This window comes from Natrix helvetica (assembly GCF_964273705.1).
Source record: "Natrix helvetica genome assembly, chromosome: 3".
In the NCBI taxonomy this organism is placed as follows: domain Eukaryota; kingdom Metazoa; phylum Chordata; class Lepidosauria; order Squamata; family Natricidae; genus Natrix; species Natrix helvetica.
The window spans coordinates 25,210,727-25,237,984 of record NC_138549.1 but is presented as its reverse complement, the minus strand read 5'-3'; the positions used below and the strand labels follow the sequence as shown (position 1 = coordinate 25,237,984).

Below are 27,258 nucleotides of genomic sequence, written 5' to 3'. Positions count from 1 at the left end.
ATTGTCTCCTATTTATGTTTGTTTGCAAGTAGTTAATAAAGCACCTTAAAAGTACCTTAACAGATAAGAGCACAGATTGGGCCAGTACAAGAACTGCGATAGTTCTCTTGAAAAATGGGTGTTGAGTTATGTCATACATTTTAGCTCGGAATCCATCATTATCTGAAAAAACAAAAACAAAATAAAAGCAAAAGTTTATTTAGGCCCCCTATTTGCAATGGCTTCTAAGAACCCCCCCCCCCCCAGTGTAACTGTTAGTTGTGGGCACATATTAGTCAACACACTATAATATCCTTACTGTCACGTGTTAGCAAAGCAGACAGATTTTAGTCCTACAAAGCTGGCTTCAGAAAAAGTTGAGGAACATGAGACATTAATTCTGATGAATACTGGGTAATTAATAAAAATAAATACACCCCCAAAAAGAATTAATTGATCATAAAAAGCATTAGATTGTGTTGGCCAGGCCAAGATGTGGAATATCCTTAGGAAAATAGGAATCTCGAAATAACTTTGTTCTAATGAACAATTTTCAATTGGGAAGTCACAGTCCAGACAGAAAATACCAAAACAGACTAGTTCCTGGATGACAAAGGAGTTTGATAAGGCTGTATACTCTCTTATTTATTCCATCTATATGCTGAATATACGTATATTGAAGCAGGCTTGAATGGAAGAAGATGAGTGTAGTTTTAAAACTGAAGGAAAACACATCCATAACTTGAGCTATATTGATAAAACTACTTTGATACTTGAAAATGCAAAGAATCTGCAAGTTCTAGTTATGAAAGTCAAGGAGCCTTGGAAAATAAGGCCTGGAAAAGATATTCAGTTACTGTGATATGTCTATAGCTTCAAAGATCTGAAACATGCAGGCAATAATTTTCTCTATGACATTCTATGGAAATGAAAGCTGGACCTGAAGAAGCAGGATAGAAAGAATATGGATGTTTTTGAACTCTGGAGTTAGAGAAGACTCCTGAGAATATCACAGAACATAGAATAATAGGATGGAAGAACCTTGGGGGTCTTCTACTCCAACCTCCTTCCCATGGCAGGAGATCCTATATCATTCCAGACTTCTTTTGGGCTTAACGGGATGGATACACATGATCATAGAAAGAATAACAAACTAAAAGAACAAAATGTCTATGGAGATTCTCAGTCACCCAGGTCATGGGTGTCCCAAATGTGCTTTTTCAAAAGGCAACTGGACATTTCCTTGAAGACATTTCCCTTCTCATCCAAGTAGCTTCTTCAGAACTGAAGACTTCTTGGATGAGAAGTGAAATGTCTTCAAGGAAAAACAAAGTCCAGTTGCCCTTTGAAAAAGCATCTTTGGGAAACAGAACAGAATAATACAGTTGGAAGGGATCCCAGAAGTCCTCCAGTCCAACCCCCTGCTCAAGCAGGAGATCCTATACCATTTCAGACAAATGACTGTCCAATCTCTTCTTAAAAACCTTCAGTGATGGAGCACCCTCAACTTCTGGAGGCAAGCCATTCCAATGGTTAACTGTTCTCACAGTCAGGAAATTTCTCCTTAGTTCTAGGTTGCTTCTCTCCTTCAATAGCTTTCATCCATTGCTTCTTGTCCTGCCTTCAGGTGCTTTGGAGAATAGGTTGACTACCTTCTTCTTTGTAGCAGCCCCTCAAATATTGCAACAGTGATATCATGTCAACAAAACTGGATCATAGAACAAATTAATCTAGAGTTCTCACTCCCGACACAAATGGTAAGACTCGAATTATAATATTTGGACATGTTATGTGAAGACCCAATTCCCTTGAGAAGTCTATTAATGGTGGGAAAGATGGAAAGAAAGAGAATAGGATGGCCAGCAACAATATGAATGACTCAGTTATAATGGTGATGAGTGCGCTTCTGGAAACTTGAAGGATCAGTTTGGGGATGGATAATCCCAGAGGTCTAAGACTCAACTTTAAGTTGATGGCACATAATGACTCAAGCATTTGATCAGTATGCATTGTTGCTTGGTGGTTTCATTATCTCTTGAATCTGAATTTTAAAAATCTAGATACCTGGGCGTGGTGGTAGGTGAAGAGGCTGTGCTATCTTTAATCTGCTCTTCAGATCTTCCCATCGCCTCTGGTCAACTGTTAGTAGAGCTGTTCCCTAAAAGAATAGAAACCATTACCATCAAAACGTAGTTGCTTATTTCTTATCATATTTATTATTGGAATGAATAATCATTAGGGAGTCTTTCACTAGAAACAATGCTCTATTTTACTTCTGCTTTAGGGGTTGTTCTCTAGTTCCAGTGTGTGTGTGTGTGTGTGTGTGTGAGTGTGTGCGTGTGCGTGTGTGCGTGCTTTGTCCATTTTTTAAATTAAGAATCTTACTGAAAATTTGTTAAATCAAATCCAGGTTGCCTGCCTGGTAAAAACAACCAGAGGGGAGAAAAATGCTTACAGCAAGGCTCAGAAATATTATTCTGAACTCCATTATTATAAATTAATCCTGGAAATACTTAGGTATACACTATATTATATATGATGCAAAAATATTTTCATAATTAAAATAATATTTCTGGTCTTTAATATAAACACTACTATATGTTAGCTCAACAACATTGTTTGATTACACATGAAAACAAAAGTAATGCAATATAAACATGATTACTATAGAAAAACAGAAAATCTGAAGTGTTACCTTATTTTCATTGAAATTAGCAATGACAACCCCAACAAAAAGGGTGAGTCCAATCATGCAGCCCAGGAATACAAAAACATGGATGTAGATACCATGAATCTGCAACATAAAATGTTTATTAATATTACTATTATCTTCTTAATAAGAATTCATAGGAAAAATCTGACAAGTCTAACAAATTGAGGAATATACATACCGGACCCACACGATGAATGATCACATCTCTGACTTCTACCCACCCCTTTAATGACAGGACTTCAAATAATGCCAGCATTGCATTACCAACATTGTCAAAGTTAAAGTTTCGAGGATTAGCCCTGCAATGCAACACAGAAATGAGGAGTAAAAACAATGTTGTTTGCCGACAATATATCCTGAAACAGTTATGGTTAACCTTTTTGGTGCCGAGTGCCCAAAGTGTGCACATGCCTCAATCTCCAAAATACAATACCTGTTCCCCCGCCCATGCGTTCTGTCCCCCCTGGCCATTTTGGTTTCCAGATTGGTGCAGGAGGCTTTCCAGGCCCAAATTGGGATGGGGGTGGGGCCACGTGTGGCACCCCGCACCCCGTTTTGGCTTCCCCGATCTCCGCAGTTTCTCCTCACAGCACGCCCTACCTTTCTCCTCCTTTTCTGCCATGGAGAGGCAACTGCGGAGATCAGGGAAGGCACGGGCGGCAGAAATGCAGGAGAAAGCCAGGGGGAGCTGGGGGGAGAAACTGCGGAGCTCAGGGAAGGCATGGGTGGCAGAAATGCAGGAGAAAGGTAGGGCGTGCTGGGGGGAAACTGTGGAGATCGGGGAAGGCCCTGCCCCCATGCATGTGCGGCAGAGACCCAAAGATCAGGTGGCCGTTGGGAGGCACGCACGCATGCATGGTGGAGCTGGATTGGGGCGATGGCTGGTGCGTCCACAGGGAGAGCTCTGCATGCCTCCTGTGGCACGTATGCCATAGGTTTGCCATCACGGTCCTAAAACATTGCCAGGTTAGTAACCTGTTACTCCCTGACGTAAGTGGCTCTCTTGTTCTAGCCTCTCCTGAAATTTCCTCCATGCCATTGATCTTCTGTACTCCTTAATTTTGAAAAAAAGGGGGAGGGAAAGGGGGATGTTTGGTGGGAAGAAACTGACAAATGGCAACTCAAGAAAATTAAGCAATGTGACTAGTCCATTATTCTTTTGTTATTTACCCTACAGTAACAATCTCTAGATATACTGTCTTTTGGATGAAAGACTGTGGCTGTTGAATTAGGATTGGAAATTATCATTCCATTGGATTAATCCACAGGAGTAATTCTATTCATCAACTCTAACAATACATCTGCATTTAAGGACAAAAACACATTTCTTACCAGACCCGAGGCACCCAAAATCCAGGCTTCTTTTCACCAGGTCTTAGCTTCAAATTCAGATTTTTGGAAACACTTACATTTATTCGGAATATACCATGACAATCTTCCTGTCAGAAATATAACATCACAGTTAGTAAAGAAACAAAAATTTTAATATATCACAAAAGCATACTGCAAACAGACAAGAGTTAATTTAGGGAATCTGCCATTTATGTTCAGAAATGCAGAGAAGCTAATCTTTGCATGAAGAAGACAGAACTTATGATGAGAAACTCTTTGCCAGAATTTTAGCAATATTTTCTTTGACTGTGACCACACATGTATTGTAAGCAACAACAGATTTACAACACCAGTCATCTGCTTGGAGAGTGGAAGAATAAGTCTGTGTCAGAGTGCACATAGTGTGACTATCTTGAGACTACCCAGGAGCAAAATACAGTAAACAGAGACAATTTTTCTCATTCAGATGAGACACCACGGAACCTCCTCCCATTATGCTGACGGAATCCATGTTGCCTGTTTCTGTTACGAGCACTAAGCACTAACACATCACGATGCACAATCCCTCTGGCTCTGATGCAAGCTCTCCCTGGGTTTTTCTTCTCTCTGGATCCTCTAGTCACTCTGGCCTTCTCTCTGGACTGGGCCCATAACTTGTCAGAGTGCGCATAGTGTGACTATTTTGAGACTACTCAATAGCAAAATACAGTAAATAGAGGTTTATCTTTCAAATAGTGGTTTATCTACAAGGAACAGTGACGTGCAGTCAGGTGAGGCAAGTGAGGCACAGCCTCACCACTCTCATCATGAAAAAAAAAAGTAAAAGGAAAAAGCTGAGCTAGTTGCTGCCTCACCGTGGATGACTCTGCTTAACCTCACTGGTGCTCTCCCTCCCCAAGTGTAGTGACTTCCTCCCCAGGCCCCCATTCATTTCTCTCTCTCACACACACAGCTGGATAAAACTATATAAAAATCTAGCCCAGCTTCACTGATTACAAGTTTGAAAAGGCAACGTGGCTCCACCTGCAATCAAACTACACTTGGGGAGGGAGAGCACAAGCGAGCACTGAGGAGACCACAGGAGGAGGCAGGAAGCCAGGCAAAGAGCCATGCTGTAGTACACACACTTCCCCCCAGCCTCTTTCTTTTGGAAGGCTCGGCTCCCCTCCGGCTTCTCTGCCTCTCCTCTCACCCCAGCCTGCCAGCAGGAGGTGGTGGGTGGGCTTTATTGTGTTCCAGGCATTTCCCAGCCAGACAGCAGGCTGCATTTGCAATGGTGGAGGTGTTTGGGAAAGGCAGCAGGGGAATGGGGGGGGGGGGGATGGCAGAGGAGCTGCTTTCAAGCCACTGGAAAAGATATCCAATCCAACTTTTGTGTGTGGGGGGGGTTTGTTTGAGAGTGAGTGAGAGAGGGAAGGGGTAGGAGAGATAGTCCAATCCAACTTCTGTGTGTGTGTGTGTGTGTGTGTGTTTGAGAGAGGGGGAGGAAGGGAGAGAGGGAGGAAGGAGGGGAAGGAGAAGAAAAAGAAAAAGAAAAAGAAAGAAGGAGCAAAGGAGAAAAACAAATGCTGTCGCTTTAAATTGGAACTGAGCATGCCTGGCTGTGGAATTCTGGGAGTTGAAGTCCACAAGTCTAAAAATATTTGAAACCCAGCACTGTGTCAGTGCCTCACCAGTCATAAACCTCACCGCACGTCACTGACAAGGAATATACACAAACTAGGCAAAGTCAGGCAATCATCAACAAGAGCACGGAAGCACATATGGAGAGAGATACAGCCTCACAGGGCCTCTTTTATATTACTGCCTCTTAAAGCGGTAGCAGTCAAATAACCCTGCTAACTCATTGTTATCATTGCGTCATCATTACAGTGTTACAGTATTACAACATTACAGAAGCAGGTCAGCTATGAAATTATCATTACTCTGACAGTCTGGACTCTGGAACTCTTTCAGCTAAACTGTTCCTTCTCAATGCTTGAATTCTTACATACTGGGAAAGGCACAATTATTGGACTTTACCATTCTCACTAAGCTAAATACTAAACCTCATCAGTTACATAGCTGATCCTTGCTTGTATTTATTGCATTTTGTGATAATTTATTATTATTTGAAAGTTGCATTGATGTATATATGTTTATGCTTAAATCAGCATATATGGTGGAAACCGTTGTGAGAGGACAACACTCTAAAAGGAAGTCCAGAAATATTTTTAAAGAAATGAAACAGAGAGAAGTGACTTGACTTTATAGAACATATGCTTTCACTTCTATGCCTTTTTTTTGTGTTTCTACATAATATCACCATAAATTAAGCCTCATCGGTTGCTGAAAATGCGCAAAAGAAGAAGGAGGAATTTATCTAAGTACATAAAAGTTGTTCTTACTCTTGCAATTATATGCGGATCATTGCACTTAGCCAGTTTTCCAGCAAAAAGTTGAACTCCAAAGCTTGCAAAAACAAGCATTAATGTCAATAAAAGGATTGAAACCTGAAAAAAAAACCATGAAAAGAAGTCAAACCTTTTCCAGTGCACCTGTATTTTTCTCTTACATTTTCTATAACAACAATAGCTATGCAATGGCTTTCATTAGAGGATTGCAAGGAAGGAGAACAGCAGGGGTGGGATTCAGCCGATTCAGGCGAACCGATGGTTCTGGCGATCAGTTGGCCCCGCCCACCTGTCCCCGCTCTATTCCATCCTATATTTCCTTTGTTTGAAGCCCAGCTGATCGACGTAGCAGAGCGGATTGCTGTGTCTCAGCTGTTTTACTCACTGGGGCTGCAGGAAAAGGTAAGGTTTAGTGCTGATTTCAAATGCAAAACGCACATGAAGCAAAACGGTTGATACACCGACTGAATCCCACCACTGAAGAACGGGTTACTATAATGGTGTTTTTAGGATGGCAGGTAAGTGGTTTCTTTTGCACATTTTCTCATCCTTCTTTTCATATGCACTAGGAAGTAAGCTTACTATAATCAAATTTACTCCCCATCCTGTTCAAGTAACAAACTACTTGCTATATATGTCATGCATTCATACAATCTTCTCTGCAAGCATGTGCACAACCAAAAATGTCCTAATCTGCCAGCCATAGGAATCAAATTCTTTAAAAGCAACCCATATCCTTACACGAAACCATCTCACCCATGCATAGCAAAGTGCAAAGTTTACTTTTAACACTTGCTAAAATTTGTTATTCAGAACTTGGGAGAACATAGAGCATAGCACCAGAGCAGTTCATTTCTTTGTGTGAACATGATAAAATTTAATGCATTCTCTAAGAAATCTAGCATTTTTCCCAGTACAAAATATCACCTATTATTTTTTTAAGGAAATGTAATACCTACACAGTAGTAATATTGCATCCTTAAAGAAACAAACTGCCTACTTTAAATACATAGCTAAATAAATGTTATGCTCAACACTAGAGCCAGCTGATGTATACTTCTACTAATATATGGATGTGATCAGAGCTTATAACTGGGTTGATTCAGGGCAGGAATGTCAAACTCAAAGCCCAGGGCCTGGATTCGGCCTGTGGGGTACTTAGTTCTGGCCTGTGGAGCCCTGGAAAAAGTTAAGGACTGGCCTGAAGTGTTTCTGCCAGTGAAAACAGGCTCCCAAGCTCTGTTTTCAGCTGCCACAGCCTGCTGCAACCTTCTGCCAGTAAAAATGGAGGTCCCTCCCGAGCTCCATTTTTATTGGCAGAGGGTTGCAGGAAGCCGTGGCAGCCAAAAACGGAGCCGAGGAGCTTATTTTCGCTGGCAGAGCGCTCGGGCCACCACAGACGCCCCCAACAGGAGTGATGTTGAGCTGGCCACGCCCACCTTGGTCATGCCCTCCATGCCCCCCCCCCGAGGTCAAACACAACTCTGATGTGTCCCTCAATGAAATAGTGTTTGACACCCCTGATTTAGAGGAAATTACAAGAGACAAGAACCCAAGAGATTCATTCGTCAAATGTATTTGGAGAGCTCTTATGAAATATATGTTTTGATGGTTTCCTTTGTAAAAAATATGCATTTGGAAAGAGAAACCATACGTAGTACTCACTAGAAAGATTTCTTTGAAGCCACTAAATAGTTCCCGAACAACTTTTCTCATCTGAGGCACCAGTTTAAAAATCCGAAGGGGGCGAAGACACCGTAGAACCATTAGCAGCTGAGCTCCTGATTTAGCAGGAACATTTTGGGGCATCCAGCATAGAAATATCAGGCTTACCTTTGGAAAGGGGGAAAATAACCTGAAATATAATGTGAGTTTTAAAATGTGTTTCATGCATACACTACAGGTAGTCCTTGACTTACGGCCACAACTGAGCCCAACATTTCTGTTGTTAAGTGAGGTCTTTGTTAAGTGCATTTTGCCCCATTTTATGACCTTTCTTGCCTCAGTTGTTAAGTGAATCACTGCAGTTGATCAGTTAGTAACCCAGTTGTTAAGTGAATCTGGTTTCCCCATTGACTTTGCTTGTCCAAAGGTCACAAAAGCAGATCACATGACCTTGGGACACAGCAATGGTCATAAATATGGACCAGTTGCTAAGCATCTGAATTTTGATCACATGATCATGGGAATGCTGGAAATGTCATAACTGTGAAAAACGGTCATAAATCACTTTTTTCAGGGCTGTTGTAACTTTGAATGGCCACTAAATAATTGTTGTAAGCTGAGGACTACCTGTATAGGAACTGACCCAATTTATTTCATTAAGACTTGAATAAAACCTATTCTTAGCAAAGGGTGTATGGATTAAAATATGTACAAATATACAGTATGTGAATATGATATATTAATGTATGAGTATTAAGATTACTGACTCTAAAGGAGAAAAACACAAAATTATTGTGTATGCTGTATTTCCTTCTATTTTACTTTTTCTGGAGGATTATCTTAAATTCAGAGGTGGCTTCCCTTTGAGTATGCGTGGCAATTTAACACAACCTGTTTTATTTAATAATATATGCATGCATTATGTTTTGTTTTATATAAATCACTGTGTCTGTGTGTGTATGTATGATCCAGCATAACTCTGGAACGCCTTGAGCAATTTCAACCAAACTTGGTACACAGATGACTTACTCTCTGGAAACATATACTATGGAGGTAAGACACCCCTAACACCACTTGTGTATGTGTGTGTGTTCCAGCATAACTCCAAATTATATCTATATTGTCAAGTCAGAGTACCTTTGACAGAGATAGTGTACATTTTGGATTCAGGTTCTGTTAAGATACAGCCTGTTGTGCCTTAAAATGGCTTCTACTGTACAGCACAGTATAGTTGCCATGGCTTCACAGTACTCCACAAGGGGTCTCCCTCTAATACAGGATTGGGATACATACATACCCAGACAACACCAGGTTATCAGCTAGTTTACAATATTTATATAGTGCTTCCAATTTGGAAAAAAAAAACTCAATCAAAGTCAATTCAAATAATACAATACTATAAAGCATGAAAGAAGTTACATCAGAAATGGCATTAGAAAACTGAATTATTGGATCAAATGGATTGTCTTGGTCTGTTCAGATCTAAATGTAGAGGAAAAACAACCTTAAAAATCCTGCTGGGTCATTTATATTGGGGAGAGAAAAATGGAGAATTGCAATTTGTGACCTTTTTGATAATGGTATGTTTTTGGAGCACCCGAATGAGTTGACAATTGGAAATACTGCTTTGTAATGGCAACTCATGTACTCATTGGGTGTGATTCAATGCTTTGGATATTGGGAAACCCCTGATTGACTTTCTTGGACCTATCTTGAAGGATCTGCACACTTCTATATAGTTTTCAGTAGTAGAAATATGCAGTGTGTAGAAATGTGTTACTTATATCCTAATGTTTCTCAGCCATAGTTTGTGTGTGTGTGTGTGTGAATTTAAGGTTGTCTTTGGGGTCTTATGAATGCCTCCAGACCACAAACTTTATCCACTTAGATAAAATGGAGTTTTTACTGATGCTCGGGGCTCAGAAGATATGGTCTGTTTTAGGTGGAGAATCTGAACTTTTTTTTTTTCAGGAGCAGGGTTGTAGCTTGGGAATCTCCCTGAATCCAGCCGATAGAATAACAGAGTTGGAAGGGACCTTGGAGATCATCGAGTCCAAGCCCCTGCTCGAGCAGGAGACATTGTCATTTCAGACAAGTGGCTATCCAGAGTCTTCTTGAAAGTCCCCAGTGATGGGGCACCCATAACTTCTGAAGGCAAGCCATTCCACTGGTTGATGGTTCTCACCATTAGGAAATTTCTAGGTTGCTTGTCTCCTTGATTACTTTCCATCCATTGCTTTTTGTCCTGCTCTCAGGTGCTTTGGAAAATAATTTCTCTCCCTCATCTTTGTGGCAGCTCTTCAAATACTGTCCTTTTTTTCACTAGGCTAGATATACCCAATTCCAATTGCACCTTTTGCAAACTTCCGATGAGAAAGTCAATGGGGTACCAGATTCATTTAACAACCATTTTTCTAATTTTACAACTGCAGGATTCACTTAACAAATGTGGCAAAGAAAAGTCTTAAAATGGGGCAAAACTCACGTAACAAATTTCTCACATAGCAACATAAATTTTGGGCTCAATTGTGGCCGTACGTTGAGGACTACCTGTACTTACTTCCCTCCATGTTGATTTAATTCTGTTGAGGACTACACATTGAGTACAATTCGTCATCTGTAAAATAAAACCTTTAGCACGATGATGAAAATAAAGCAATGGAACTTCGTTGTTTATTTTAAATATTCATAGTCTCCAGGCAGTATATTTTTGCAAATATGTTAAGTCTAATTATTTATGTATTATAAATATTCAATTGAAGGTACTCGGAACTTTGTATGAAACTGACATCAATAGGGATACAAATTATTTTTAACTCTTATCATGTCCTACTTTTTACTGGTTTGAATTAACTTTAAGAAGAAAAACTTACAAGGTATATAAAAATATCCATGACACCTCCAAAATCTCTGATGACTGCCGTTGGGGTAAAAAACAATCCATCAGCCATAATCTTCAAGTTAAGTTCAATACTCATAAATATTACAAAAACATATTCAGCAATCTGAAAAACAAAACAAAAAACATTGACAGAATAACAGTAAGACAGGGGTGTCAAACTCATGGACTCTGGGCTGGGGTACTTAAATCCACCCCGCGGGGCTGGCCTTGGAATATCAAAAGACGAGGCCATGGTGCCTGTGCTGCCAAAAATGGACCGAAAATGCACACATCCTCCTGCACCTTTTTTCACCCTCCATGCCCTCCAACAATACTCTGCTGGCCGAAAAGGGGCTGCACAAGGGCCTTGGGAGCCCATTTTCACTGACAGCGAAAACAAGGTGAGGGGGGCTGTGTGTAGCCCCCCATGTCCAATTTTGGTTGGTAAAGTGCTGCAGGAGGCATCCATGCTTCCCCCCACTCCCTGCCATTCCCCCCGCTGACCCATGAAGAACCACAATGCTGATCCGCCCTCGAAGAAATCCAATTTGACACCCCTGCAGTAGGGTTTGCAAAATATTATATCCAAACCAATTATTTTCAGAATATTACCTGTAAAGTAGGTGCATGCATTACTCTTCGAAAAGGGGATTCAAACATCATTGAAATACAGGAACATATGGTAACAATGATCATTACCCAGTCTAGATAAGTAACCAATCCCAGCAAATCACTGCAAAATAAAATGGAACACACTAAGTGGCAATGAGACTCCAGAAATTATAAATATCAATCAAATACATGTTGGACTAGTGAAAATAAGAGAATCTTTCACAATGTTGAATCTTAGAAATAATTATTCTAAGAAAACATTTTCCAAAGAAATATAAGTTTGGAAAAAAAGTGTACATCAATATAGAAAATGCATAAATTCATTTATGCTTACTAAAGTTGATGATATTTTGTGTTTTTAATGGCTCCAGTAACAGGATCTGTTCTAGAGCTGTAACAGAGAAAAAAAAACACATTTAGATTATTGTTCAATTTTTATTATACAAAAATGTGTTACAAATATACAAGACAATCTGCATTTGAAATGAAGAGTATTTTTTTTAAAACAAACAAACAAACAAACAATAACAAAACTACAAATTCATAGCCATTTGGGGATTGAACATTTTCATTTATGACCCCACCGTTCACAGAAATTGACAGAAATATCATACCAGTTTCTTAAATCTAATGTTAATAGATATAGTTTAGACTGAGACCTAATTTTAAAACAGACTTAATTTTAGGCACTGGGAACATATAAGGACAACTTTTGTCTCTTTAATTAACAGCTACATTGTCTATCCATGAATGGAAACAGAATTTGTGACTTAATAGATCTTGTGAAATAGCAAGTCAATTTATATTGCATTTTATTCTTTTAGTTCAAATCTAAGTCCCTAAATCCATCCTCAACCTGGTGCTATCCAATATCTTGTTTTGTATCTCTGGGAATTGATGTTCCAGTTCACCTGGAGAGAACTGGATGGCAGCAGGTATTCCTTCACTGTTACAAATCTTATATGACTCTGGCTTTGCATCACACCACTTCTGTTTAAATTGCCATGACTACCCCCAAAATAATCTTTGTTTTAGCCGAGCACATGGAGTTTTTCTCAGGGAGGGCTTTAGAGTCCAGGCATACTGCTGGCTGACTGGAAGGTTTTGGGAGAACTATAAAGCAGGGGTGGGCTGCTGAGGGATTGCAGGGGTTCAGGAGAACCTCTAGCTAAGATTCTTAGCAGTTCGGAGAATCCCCAAATCCTGGTTGGCCCTGCCCCACCTGCCCCTCCCCTCCCCTCCCAGGAGTCTTCACATTGCCTGTTTTGGATGCAGGTAAGTGCAGGGTGCACGCAGAGGCTTGGGGAGGGCAAAAAATGGGCCTACCGGAAGTTTGGGCTTCTGGAGCCTGGGAGGCTATTTTCACCCTCCTGGAGGCTCAAGGAAAGCCTCCGGAGCCTGAAGAGGGCAAAAACACCCACCCCATGGTGCAGGAGGCCAACTAGGCCATGCCCACCATGGCCACGCCCACCCAGCAACCGGGCAGAGAACTCCTTGCTAAAATTTTTGAAGCCCACCCCTGCTGTAAAGTACAAAGTGAGGGAATGTTCTCCTCTATCAACTCCCACATTTGAAATCTTGCACAATATTCAAATGGGTGTCGGGGCAGACTGCGCAGAGGTCATCCTGACCTTCAGGTCCCTGAATTCATTTGCAAATGTTGAAAAAAGAAACACTATTTTGTCACTTTATGTTTCAAAAGCAGTGCACACAGACCTCCCAGTTTCTGTTTATGGTTGAAAGAATAAAACAAATAATAAAAGCAAGAAACATTTGCAAGATACGTAATTGCTGGACATATTAAAATGTGACTGATTAGTTATTGATGGTATTTTGCAGAAGCTTTTTAATAACAGAATACAGTGAATCAAAACAAGTGAATAAAATCATACGCTACACATATACTTACGCATTAAAGCGAGCTCTAACTACAACACGGCAGAAATTCCTAAATCTGTGCTCCCGACCCACTATGAAAAGAGGCTTGTCAAAATAGGGGTGATTCTCCCGCAATTCTTCTTCCTGAACTTTTCTTTCAAGAACAACATGATCACAAAGTCAGCAATCAATAAACATATTTTTCCCCTAATTTCTTTTGGATAGCAGCAATATCACAGTATAGTATAATTGAGACCGTGTTAAATGTGGGCTTTAGAAAGCCTCTGGTCCAGAGATGGTATTCAACTGGTTCTCTCTGGTTTGGTGAACCAGTAGCGGCGGCTGCAGGAGGCTCCGCCCCCCTCCCAATGTAATGGCCCCTCCCATAGAGAATAAAAGAGGAGTGAAATGGGAGGGGTGTTTGCAGGAAACAATGAGTTCATTCCTGCATTCTTGCCAAGTATTGTGGCGTCTGAAAGATATTGGCTTGGCCACTCTCAAAACTTGATAAAGGTCAGTAATTGTGAACTATCTTGAAAGACTGTGGGTCGGGATTTGATGGAGAGGAACACTGTAAATGAAAGGGGTTTATTGTGACAAGAACTTAGCTTCCTGCTGCTGGGGAAGCCTAGGTCAGCACACCCAACCTCTTCGTCCCATAGAGAAGGTTGGACACTGAGTGACAATGGCCTAAATATGCCACTAATTATTATGATTGCAAGGTCTCAGAAGATATATGGTCAGCAAAGAATGCCCCTTTTAAAACGATGTTGGCCTTTATAGATTTATGCATATCTATAAAGAAAATATGCTTGATTCCACTCATAAGCAATTTGTTCAGATTTAATCAATCTATCAATGGAGTAACCACTTAAAATTCACAAAGTAATAAATGCCTAACTGGGATTCAGATCTGTCTTATATACTGATATAAAAGTTACATTTAAACACTAGCACTAGATGGTTAGCACTAGATGGTTCTAGATGGTTAGCACTAGATGGTTCCGCCCCAGGCGCCTGATGGAACCAGATAGGTTCCAGACGGAGCTTGGGCCACCTCCTGTAACCCTGACCCGCCCCCGGGTAGAGGACCTGGTGGTCGCGTGGAATAATGCGACTACCGGGGCCTTGAACCGGGTGGCGCCTTTGCGGCCTCTCCGGCGGCAACGATCCACCCTGGCCCCTTGGTTTACCGAGGAGCTAAGGGTGATGAAATGCCACAAGAGACGCCTAGAGAGTCGTTGGAGATCCTCCCGTTCTGAATTCGACCGAACACAGGCACGAGCCCATTTAAGGACGTACCTTGTGGCATTGAGAGTGGCCAAACGTCAATATTGTGCCACTCTCATTGCATCCGCAGAGAACCGCCCTGCCGCCCTGTTCCGGGTGTCCCGCTCCCTCTTGTTTCAAAGGCCGCGGGAGGCCCCTTTACAGGGCAGGGCAGAGGAATTTGGGAAATATCTGCAAGATAAAATCGCTCAAATTCGGAAGGATTGGGTCCCTGTCAGTGGTCCAATGGAGACGTCCGTGGCGAGTCTTGAGGAATCGACCTGGGAGGAGTTTGACTTGGTTGCCATCGAGGATTTGGACAGAATGCATGGACGACTGCGACCCACCACATGTTTATTGGACCCGTGCCCCTCCTGGCTTGTACTGGCATCCTGGGAGGTTACACGAGACTGGCTCCTGGGCCTAGTGAATGCTTTGTTGAGTGAGAGGTCTCTCCCGGCCACCTTGAAAGAGGCGGTGGTGAGACCCTTGCTCAAGAAGCCTTCCCTGGACCCTATGGAGCTGGCCAATTATCGTCCTGTCTCCAACCTTCCCTTTTTGGCGAAGGTTGTAGAGAGTGTGGTAGCTTACCAGTTTCCACGACATCTGGAGGAAAATGATTATCTAGACCCGCGCCAGTCCGGCTTCCGCCCCGGGCACAGCACGGAGACGGCCTTGGTCGCGTTGGTGGATGATCACTGGAGGGCCAGAGATAGGGGTTGTTCCTCTATCCTGGTCCTATTAGACCTCTCGGCGGCTTTTGATACCATCGACCATGGTATCCTGTTGCGCCGACTGGAGGGGTTGGGGATCCGGGGCACCGTTTTGCGGTGGTTCGGCTCCTACCTTTCCGGCCGGACGCAACGTGTGTTGGCAGGGGAAGAGAGGTCGACCCTAAGCCCCCTTACTTGTGGGGTACCACAGGGGTCGGTCCTCTCACCACTCCTGTTCAACACATATATGAAGCCGCTGGGTGAGATCATCCGTGGTTTCGGGGTGGGATATCATCTGTACGCTGATGATACTCAGCTGTACATTTCCACTCCGAACCACCCCAACGAGGCCGTCGAAGTGATGTCCCGGTGTGTGGAAGCCGTATGGGTCTGGATGGATGACAACCGACTCAAACTCAACCCCTCCAAGGCGGAGTGGCTGTGGGTACCGGCTCCCCGGTTCAGCCAATTAATGCCATCTTTGGCCATCGGGGGCGTTCAACTTGCCTCCGTGGAGCGGGCGCACAATTTGGGCGTCCTCCTGGATGCCCGGCTGTCCATGGATGACCATGTGACAGCCGTGGCAAGGGGGGCGTTCCACCAGGTCCGCCTGGTGTGCCAATTGCGCCCCCTACTGGACCGGGACGCCTTATGCACAGTCACTCATGCGCTGGTGACGTCTCGCCTGGACTACTGTAACGCTCTCTACATGGGGCTTCCCTTGAAATGCACTCGGAGGCTACAGTTGGTCCAGAACGCAGCCGCGCAGGTAATTATGGGGAGTACTAGGTACTCCCATGTGACACCTTTCCTGCGCGAGCTGCACTGGCTGCCTGTGGTCTATCGGGTGCGTTTCAAGGTTTTGATAACGATCTTTAAAGCGCTCCATGGCTCAGGACCTAGTTACTTGCGGGATCGTATCCTGCCCCATACATCCCTGCGACCAATTCGCTCGCACAGAGAGAGACTCCTCCAGGTGCCATCCACCAGACAGTGCCGAGGGGCGGTGCCTAGGAGTAGAGCCTTCTCTGTGGCGGGCGCAGCCCTGTGGAATGACCTCCCTCCGGATATTAGGACTACCTCTGACCTCCGCTCCTTCCGTGTAAAGCTCAAGACCCACCTATTCCAAGTAGCTGGCCTGGCTCAACCATGATCTAACTATATCGCTCCTGACGGGTTTTTTATTTGTGTAATTTAATTGTATCTATTTATTTAGGGGTTTTTAAATATTGTGATTTTAATTGTTTTTATCCATCAGCCCACCTCCTCCTTGTACATGTCTTAGTACACGTCTTTGTTATATGTATGTCTTGTCCAGATATGTATTTTATATGTTTTATTGTACGCCGCCCCGAGTCCTTCGGGAGAGGGTGCGGCTAAGAAATAAATAAATAAATATTCATTCAAAATACCTTTTCATTTCTGCTTGTTCTTTCTTTTCTTGGATCATTTTTATTTCACTGTCTTCCCTTTGTGCATTTCTGTATCTCACTGTATTAGAATGCTGGAAGAAAAAAATGTTTTTTAAACCTGTTTTCCATTTTTTACTATAAATGTTAACGGTATGCAATTGCATAAAACTTTTAAAAGAGAAAAAGAAAGTTTTTAATCTGGGTTGGAAGAAAATAATATTTATCAGTATTTATGATCAGCTATTTATTGTTCAACATTTTCTCTACAAGTCTGCATTTTAATTATTGCATTGGTCCAGTTAAATTGAAGCATGTTTGAAGATATTACTGAGTTTAATATTAATTCAGCACTGAAATAGCTATTAGTGAGTTTACATTAAATTACATTTAATTTAATTACATTTAAATTACATTTAATTTCTATGATTAGTAACAATGGCAATTAAGCAACACTTTATTTTGAATAAGGAGCAACGATCAATCCAATAAAATAGAAGAATTGGCACTGACTTGGTAGAAACAAGAATGTAGCCATTCTGAATATTACAGAAAACGGAATGTTTAGCTGGGATAGTAGAAATGCATAGCAATGTTTTGAAGTGAAATCACTGAAAAAATAAAAAGCAGGACATAGATTTTGATAAAATTTCCAATTGCACAGCATCAGGCTATTTTATCCACACCCCAAATACATTGTTTAAGTGATTATTTAGCTTAAATGCCATAAAAGATGGTGAAAAGCCAAATATTTATTATTTTATTTATGTATTTATTTATTGAATTTTTATTGCCGCCTATTTGCCCATGTTTGCCTTCCTTGCTCAAGGAGGCCTACAGAATATAAAACCACATTTAAAACAATAAAAACTAACAAAAATAATCAAATAAATTAATATAGTACAATATAACAAAATCACCCCCCCACACACACACACCTCCTGCCCTGGCAACAGCAGATCACAAGGGCCATTTAATGGGCTCCATCCCGCTCTGGGTTCCCCAGACCTGCTTGCAGAACCAGGTATTCAGTGCCTTCCAGAAGAGTATTAGAGTGGGAACAATTCTAATCTTTGGGAGAATGACAGAGAAGGCCATTCTTCTGGGTCCCACCAGGTGTATCTCGCTCGGGGATGGGACTCGAACATTCTCTTTCTCCCCACACTGATGGGATATCCTTAGTTTTCTAGAGTTGATCCACTTGGAAGGATGTTGATTATAGAAGCTTAAGGGAGCATTAGAATAGCTTCAGGCATGGCAAATCTACTTTGTCAGAATTGGGGTTCTAGAGAAGTAAGGCTGGCTTCACTATGAACCCAATAGAGCAGGTGAGTTGCGCATATGGGAAAAACAATTTACATTAAACAGCACACACACGCAGTGCACACTGGGGTTGCGAACCGGTAGTAAAACTGGCAGCAACTCACCCCTGCAATAGATCACTCTCAGAAACTTGCATTGGTGTGTTCTCAAAAGATATAGATATTTATAAACACAGGACTTAACTGTTTTGTCCTGAAATCAGCAAAGGTTGAGGATATGAGGGCCTCCAATTAGATAGAAAAAAACACACACCTTGTAGATAATTACCTTGGCTTTTCGTGTGTGTAACATGAAGGATTTGAGTGTCGGTAAATATGCTCAGACTATCTCATTTGTTCTGAACATGCTCATTAATATTCCATTTACCATCGGTCCTCTCGCCACTCCTGTTCAACACATATATGAAGCCGCTGGGTGAGATCATTCGTGGTTTCGGGGTGGGATATCATCTGTACGCTGATGATACTCAGCTGTACATTTCCACCCCGAACCACCCCAACGAGGCCGTCGAAGTGATGTCCCGGTGTGTGGAAGCCGTACGGGTCTGGATGGATGACAACCGACTCAAACTCAACCCCTCCAAGACGGAGTGGCTGTGGGTACCGGCTCCCCGGTTCAGCCAATTAATTCCATCCTTGGCCATCGGGGGCGTTCAACTTGCCCCCGTGGAGCGGGCGCGCAATTTGGGCGTCCTCCTGGATGCCCGGCTGTTCATGGATGACCATGTGACAGCCGTGGCAAGGGGGGCGTTCCACCAGGTTCGCCTGGTGCGCCAATTGCGCCCCCTACTGGATCGGGACGCCTTACGCACAGTCACTCATGCGCTAGTGACGTCTCGACTGGACTACTGTAACGCTCTCTACATGGGGCTTCCCTTGAAATGCACTCGGAGGCTACAGTTGGTCCAGAACGCAGCCGCGCGGGTAATTATGGGGAGTACTAGGTACTCCCATGTGACACCTTTCCTGCGCGAGCTGCACTGGCTTCCTGTGGTCTATTGGGTGCGTTTCAAGGTTTTGATAACGATCTTTAAAGCGCTCCATGGCTCAGGACCTAGTTACTTGCGGGATCGTATCCTGCCCCATACATCCCTGCGACCAATTCGCTCGCACAGAGAGGGACTCCTCCAGGTGCCGTCCACCAGACAGTGCCGAGGGGTGGCGCCTAGGAGTAGAGCCTTCTCTGTGGCGGGCCCAGCCCTGTGGAATGACCTCCCTCCAGATATTAGGACTACCTCTGACCTCCGCTCCTTCCGTGTAAAGCTCAAGACCCACCTATTCCAAGTAGCTGGCCTGGCTCAACCATGATCTAACTACATCGCTCCTGACGGGTTTTTTATTTTTGTAATTTAATTTATTTATTTATTTAGGGGATTTTAAATATTGTGATTTTAATTGTTTTTATCCATCAGCCCACCTCCTCCTTGTACACGTCTATGTTATATGTATGTTTTGTCCAGATATGTATTTTATATGTTTTATTGTACGCCGCCCCGAGTCCTTCGGGAGAGGGTGCGGCTAAGAAATAAATATACATTCATTCATTCATTACCATTAATATTTTTGATAGCAACTTAAGTTCAGCTTTGATTTAATTTATGGTACATCTTTCTTTCTCACAATTAGTTGTGAAGGACAATAACACTCATCTTAATCCCACCACTGGGAAGGAACGAGTAGGCAGTATCATCTGCATAAAGTAAGACAAGGATTTGTCTACTGGCCAAACATGATGTCTCTCTGTATGCTATATGCAGTTTTGCTAATGAAGAAACAGCTCGCCCAAGTACCATAGTATTCCAGGAAAGACATGATGGATTATTATGAATTCTGACCCAGCTGGAGATGTCTTTTATTCCAAATTATAATTCCCAGGCACAATTTACTTTGCTTATTTGTGAACTGAGATTCAGTTACTGTGTAATGTGAAATTATTGTGAAAGGATCATTTCACAAAAGAATGCACTCAAATGTAACACCAGCATTACAGAGTTTAAAAAAATCTATCTGCGTTATAAGATCCAAGGTATTTTAAATTTCATTCTGTTTTTGGTTTTACTAAGGTATGACTCAGTCTATTCACTTAAACTTACATCTTGAGTTAATGTTTCAAGAGACTTTCCTCTGCTGATTCGCTGACTGTTGGAGCCGTGCCTTAATGACCTGAAAAAATGACATTCATTTGGTGAAAAAAACTAAGATCACTGAGCGTGCATCAGTGGGACAACAGACCTTGCAATTCTGGGTTTGATTTTGCATTACACTCAGCTGTATCTTGCTTTCTACAATTGGTGACTTTCATTTGTTTTGGATTTCAATTCCCACATTGGCTGGGAATCATGACAGCTGAAGATCAACAGATGTTAAAGGTGCTAAGGAAGTAGGGAAGTAAGAAGTTGTACCTGCAATGCAGAATTCCTAGTTGTACTAACCCAGGGGTGTCAAACTCACATAGTCACAGCAGTGTCATGTGACATATGTAGCAGGACTTCCCCCCTTCACTAAACCAGGTGTGGGTGTGGCCAAAGCATGACGCATCCAGCCCATGGCGCCTGGGAGTTTGACAGCCGTGTTCTAGTCCAAAGAGATGGTTGATTTAAAAAGTGATGATGTGAAAAGTGAAAAGGTTAACTAATATAGTACATCACTGAACTAATCGATAAATCCTGTGAGGGCAGTTGAACAATAAAGGTCATGATTGGATCACCCTGTTTAGAGAATTTTTTTCCTGATGTTTGCAACCAGAACTTGGATATTTTGAAAACAATTATATTTAAAATATAAGAGTTTTCTTTTATGATAATGTCATTATTATTATTGCAATAAAAATACATCTGTCATTTGTTATGAACTAATTCTCATTTACTCATGTTTGCTGTGTAACTTACAAGAATTTTAACTTCTACTTTTAACATGTCCTTAAAAGGTTTTTATTGAGTTCTGCTTACCTGCGTTCTTGGCGTATATGATGCTGAACACTAAGAATAGATCGTTCTTTTGCAGGCTGTCCCTCAAGAGATCCACTAAGCATACGCTGATGAGTACAGGCTCTAGGTAAACAGATACTATGATAAGTAATAATTAAGGATATCCAGCATTTAGGAAATAACTTTGAATGTTTGAATGTAACATTGGTGGGAAAACTTTCAAAGAACCTACATAATTTTTCTGGGATCATAGAAATGACACAGTTGTCTTAAAAGAATTCCAGATTTACATCTGCACCATCATGCTTCAAAGCATTGTTTTAAAATTGAACTTGAAGCATGCATAGCCAGGAAACTGCAGATAGTGTCATGCAGCTCTCAGGAAGGATAGGAGATAGCTTTCTCAAACATTGTCTATGCAAGGGATGGAAAAGTTTGAATAATAAATGCCATTTTTCAAGATAGGATGAAAAGAGCTAGATCAATACTAATTCACTAAGTCAGCTGTCAGTAAATCTCACCACTAAAATGGCAACCTTCTTCATTCATCTCATTCTTGATTTAGACTTAGCCATTGTGTGGAACTTGGATCTCAAGCTGCGAACTGTGATGCATTGCATTTTATATTGCTTTCATTTTACATGAAACCTACCCATAATGAAAGGACCCTCAAATCCCTCTTTAATACCTAAGAATTTTATTGATTGCAGATTCCTTCTCCAGAAGGTTTCTTGCCCTAATACTGAAAACAGATTTGCGAAGCTGTAAAAGAAAAGGAAACCAACTTTATTGACAGTCTTAGTACTTAGACTATGTTGTTTAAAGCCTTAGCTACTGAAGTCAAATGGAAGCAGACAAACACTATTATAGTGAACCAAGAATTATTTTTGTTTGTTTTGAATATGGATTTCATCTGGAAGATGATTTGGGACCAATAATTTTAGGGTAAAGTTTCTATTCTATACCATATAGTACCATATTTTCTACCATATGCCTTAGTATATTGGCATACTATGCTCATCATTAGTGAAAATAAAGATAATGTATAAATAAGTAGAATTATTAATGGTCATCTATAAATTATCCAGGCAGTTTTATGACACATTAATAAGATTTCTCTTTCAAAAATGAAAACAGTCCTGAAATAATAAAATAGGATATCAGACTCTCCCTCTGGTTTCTAATCTCTATATTCAATAATATGACATCTCAACATGTGTCGCTAATTGTCCCACATGGCAAGTTGGCCACAGCTAATCATCCCATGGTGAATTGTTGAAGTGATGTGGTGGGGCAGAAGCTACAGCCAATGAGTGGCAGGGGAGGATCAGTAAAGAAGGGGCAGATGGGGAGGAAGGCCTGCAGTGGGTCGGCTGGAGCAGGAGAGCTGGAGTGAAGTGGGTGGGGCCAGGCATCTGTGGCCAATTGTTCCATCCTGGTACCGGTGTTGGGGATTTGGCAGGGTTGTGGAATTTTTTTTTTTCAAAAATTTTTTATTGGTTTTTTAAAACATTTATAAGGAAAAGGGTAGGTGGAATGGTATACAAATTTTGGCAGTTGCAAGTATGGCAGTCGCCCCCTCCCTCCAAACTCATAAGATACATCTAAGTATAAAACATTAATACATGGTCCTATAAAATCAGCATATTAATTCTAAAAAATTTTTTTTCAATCAGTTTATATATTATGATATATAGTCTAGATATAATTTCATTATTACTTTCGGTCTGTTTATAACAATGTGGTTTTCTTATTCACTTTTGTGATCTGAGCTTTCTTGGTATTGCCCCTTCTCCCCCCGCTGGCAGAGCTCCGGCCCCTCCCGTGTCCTGTGTGACCGTTGTAGAGTCTTCTGTTTTTTTTAGGTTTGCTTTATTTTTTTCCATAAAGGCCTGTGCCTCTATGGGTGTATTGATTCTGATTCGTGTCTCCTCCCAGAATATCAGCATACCCTCAGGCATCAACCATCTAAACCACACCCCTTTCTGGTATAATTTATTCGCCAATTGCAAATAATTTTTCCTTTTCTCCCTAATTTTTTGGGGGATCTGCTTCAAGATGGTTATCTCCCTGTCGTGATATGTCAATGCTTGCCCCCTTTGTACACCCAGAATTTCGTCTCTTGTGCTTTTCCTAAGGAATTTAATATGGACCTCCCTGGGTACATTGTGTGTTCTGGCATATGCTGAATTCACTCTATAGACCAGATCTATCTCCCATTCCATCTGTTGCTTATCTTTGTGTATGTATTCAGCTAAAATATTAGTCATAATGTCCCTTATATTTTCCCCATCTGCTTCTATAACATTTTGAAATCTAAGATAAAAGGACATTCTCTCAAATTCTGTTTTCATTTGCTGGGTATCAAGTTCTTTGTTTCCCTTCTGCAGGGCCTCTACCCCCCCCCCTCGCCTCCGCCACCCCACCCTCCACAAGGTCCAGTCTCTGTGAGTTCTTATAAATTTGGACTTGATTCTCTTTAATTTCTTCCTTCATTTCCTTTAATTGTTTCTTAATTTCTTCCTGGCCCTGTATGAGTTGCTGGAGCATTTGTTGCAGATCCATCACTGTACTCTTAGGTTGCATCAGTTCTGTAATCTTTGACTGTGTGGCAGGACTGGATGTTGCAGATGTCGGTGCAGAAGTAGCAAAGCCAGGTTTTCCAGGTGGTGGTCTTTTTGGAGACATAGTTTATGAAACAGAGAGATCAGTCAGTGTAGAGACTGGACAGCTGGAGAAGTAGAGCAGACAGGCGAGTCCAGGAGGCAGAAGATCCAAGCAGGTGGGAGTTTCTTTAGTCAGTCTAGCAATAGAGAATGATTTTCTCTCCAGAGAGTTGAGGAAAAAACAATCCACAAGAGATTCCTCTGGGTGACACGGAGACAAAGACCGGAAGCCTGAATTTTAAAGGTGGAGTCAGGTTTCACAGTTCATGAAGACAATGGAAGTGTGCCATCTTGCCCTGCCAGCTTTGGGCTCAGAGGCATAGCAAAGTTTTAAAAGTTCACAAAGTTCTCAGGTCATCAGTAAATTCTGGAGTTAAATCCAATGAAAATCACTTTTCCAGGGGTGAGGCATCATTAGTTGGCTCAGCCCCCTCCTCCTTCCCCTGAGGGCGAAAGCAAAATTTTCTCAAGCCGCTTGTCCAAGGGGGGGGGGAAATCCCCCTCCCTCCAGCTGCACCTCCAACAAAAATCCAAAAGTTTAACTTTTAAGGTTGCTGAAAAGTCCATCAATTCAAAAGAAGGGGAATGAAGAGAGGAAGCACCTCACCATACCGCCGCTGCTTCCTTCAATTTTGCGTTGTCCGATCGGCATGGAGCGAGATGCAGGCGCGCCCTCTGAAACTGCTCCCCGGTGCCTGGAGCAAAGCGGAGAAGCCCCCACCAGCCGCCGCCGATGCCAGGGCCCTCCGCGAGCCGCTCCCTCGGCAGGACGCCTCTCCGGGGCGTCCTGTGCCCCCCCAGAGGCGGGGGAAGCCCACTGGAGAGCGGGAGCGGGCAAAGGACTTGCCCGTCGCCATAGCCGCCGGGTTGTGGAAATTTTGTATCTAAAGAATCCAGAGCCTTATCTCCCATCATGTTCTTCAGTAAGAAAGACTCTGACATCTACTCTGCTGCTATGTTGTGAATAAGATGCTGGAATTCTCCAATGAAACTTTGCTTGGGGAAATATATTGCAGGCTCCTTTGAAAGAAAGATTCCATCTAGTTTATATGCATTCTCTAAACATTCTGGGGATTTAGCATGTTAACATGTGCATTGAAAAATCTTCACAAGAATTACACCAGAAACTTTTATTGAAATATAGAAAAGCAGTTTGAAGTTCTTTTTATTTTTAATGCCAAATCTTCCCATGCTTATTTTGTAATATGCTAAATCCAGTTTTATGAATATAGAACATACCTGCCTTTTAAAAAAAAACACCGATTAAGAGAGAAAATCTGCCAGACCTATAAGGATTATAAAATTGCTTCAAGGAAGACAGATGGTTTCAAAAGAAAGAAAAGATAAGCATACATTCGATATAGGAATGGGAAGCTATCATATTTGACAACAACCCAGATGTCATAGAAAACAAAAAATATATATTTCTATATGAAAACATGAATGTAAAAGGCAGTGTTGATAATGAGGATAATAATAATACTGCTACAAAGATGGTTTGCAAGAAAAATGCTTCAGAGAATGACGGGCCACACAAAGGCTGCTTGATTATCAAGCATGATTTAGCTTGATAAATCAACTTATCATCTAATATAAATTAAAGCGTGGTTGCATAACTGAACGAAATGATACTTGGTGACCAGCAAGCACAATCAAAATATTAGGTGGGTTATCGGAACTGACTGGACTGTATGGATTAGAATTTCTGTATGGAAATGTTGTGTAAAGCCTCCTGCATAAGACTTTGCTCATTACCTGAAGTATTTACCTTGGTATTTAGAGCTACATCACTTCAATCTTGGAATAGAGAGGAGGAGGAGGATGCAATCTTCCCTATGCTTTAAAGATATATTCTCTTCTTACAGGAGAAAGAACCATATAGAGCAGTGGCCCCCAACCCCCGAGCTACTACCAGGTGAATGAGCGCATGTGGACAGTTCCACATATGTGAGCAGCAGGTGAGCATCTGTCTGCACAAAGCTCTATTTGTGCAAACGACGTGTGTGCCCACCACTCATGCAAATAGAGCTGCGCATGCCTACAGCTCATGTGCAACCAACCCCTCTCTCTTCCTTGGTGGTCCACAAGTCTGGAAATGTTGGGGACCACTGATATTGAGCAGTATTTCTCAACACTGATAACTTTAAGCTGTGTGAACCGAATGATGGGAGTTGAAGTCACATAACTTAAAATTGCCAAGGTTGAGAAACATGGATACAGAGGGATAATTTTTATTTTCTATTTACTTGATTATGATTCTGTGTTCCTGGGCTATTATTGCACCTAGCTTCTTCCCTAAGGAAAATGTTGCATTCTTTCAGTAGTTATTCTAAATAATCTTATTCCATTTCAGTTTTGCAGAGTTGGTTGGTAAAACCGTCAGAGGTTTCAGTCAGATTTCTTTCAATAAAGGTCTTTAACCTAAGAGGTGACAAATATTCTTAAACATAGCTTAAAGTAGAATTAATTCTAACAATAAAGCTGAGATGAGTCAACATCCATTTTATTTGTTTTACAAAGAGAGGTGCCAGAATAAAGAAAGATTCTCAAAAGGACTTCTGGAAGCCACAGTTAAAATCTGATTTCTGTTAAATGTGAACAAATTCTCATAATTTTATCATTCAGTATTCTGAGTTATTTGATTCAGACTGCATGAACCAAAGATAGCATACACACAAAGGAATCTGACAGCTGTCAGCAGACCATTTTTTGTTTTTGTTTTCACTGATGTATGTTTAATTAACATTTTCTATGGCTTGTGCTTTCTTTCTCTTCTGCTGTGCACACAGACAAATGTTCATTTTTAAAAACTGTTATTTCAAATGAGTATTAGAGAGAAGAAGACACTTTGGAGGATATACTTAAATGTCAGGTTGCTATGGTAATTGCCTCTGTAGAAAGCTATAATCATCTAACAAAATGCAACCTAATGTTCCAGTCACATAGATAAAATTCCTGCTGAGTATAGGAAGCTAAGTCAATCCGTGAAGCCCAATATTATCTCGCAGTAGTGTTCAAGACCTCAGGAAAGATCCTTCCTAGATGACTGACATTTATTTTTGATATTTTTCTGATCTTTTAAAAAAAACCCAGATTCTAGAAGTTATGATTTCGTGTACAGAGCATTCATTGTTGGTTGACTGATATTGACTGTTGTAGAGCTTGGATAAACAGAGTAATATTATCCCCCTTTGCTCTTCAACACTAGAGGTATCAATACTCAGAAAGACCATGAAATGTTTAAAAAATACATCTACGCACAAACTCACTTTCTGAAGACCTTTTCTGTTATTCATAGCATCAGTCACAAACCTTTCCAAGAAGCTCTGTCTTCCACCAACCCCACACAGGTTAGTTTATATCCATTCCTGGCTAGAAAAATGATGAGTTCAATGTAATCACCAGCTACAGTGACACCCACTGATCACAATATGAGTGAAGATCTTTATATACTGCTGTATCTAGTGACTTGCCTTCTGGTCAATGTATTTGTCTTCAA

The 27,258-nt window shown here is 41.5% G+C and overlaps 1 protein-coding gene across 1 annotated transcript in view; it reads right to left on the bottom strand.

Moving 5' to 3' along the window:
- NALCN (sodium leak channel, non-selective) overlaps nt 1-27,258 on the bottom strand; it is a 278,856-nt gene that overhangs the window by 24,801 nt on the left and 226,797 nt on the right. The window contains exons 18-33 of the mRNA XM_081948163.1: nt 27,233-27,252; nt 21,782-21,855; nt 21,115-21,216; nt 20,260-20,329; nt 16,848-16,939; nt 13,485-13,607; nt 11,910-11,966; nt 11,576-11,696; nt 10,956-11,087; nt 8,083-8,250; nt 6,412-6,516; nt 4,025-4,131; nt 2,871-2,991; nt 2,675-2,773; nt 2,044-2,137; nt 56-162 (exon numbers count right to left, since the gene is read on the bottom strand). Of these exons, the coding sequence (XP_081804289.1) occupies nt 56-162; nt 2,044-2,137; nt 2,675-2,773; nt 2,871-2,991; nt 4,025-4,131; nt 6,412-6,516; nt 8,083-8,250; nt 10,956-11,087; nt 11,576-11,696; nt 11,910-11,966; nt 13,485-13,607; nt 16,848-16,939; nt 20,260-20,329; nt 21,115-21,216; nt 21,782-21,855; nt 27,233-27,252 (1,592 nt within the window). The remainder of the gene's footprint in view (nt 1-55; nt 163-2,043; nt 2,138-2,674; nt 2,774-2,870; nt 2,992-4,024; nt 4,132-6,411; nt 6,517-8,082; nt 8,251-10,955; nt 11,088-11,575; nt 11,697-11,909; nt 11,967-13,484; nt 13,608-16,847; nt 16,940-20,259; nt 20,330-21,114; nt 21,217-21,781; nt 21,856-27,232; nt 27,253-27,258) is intronic.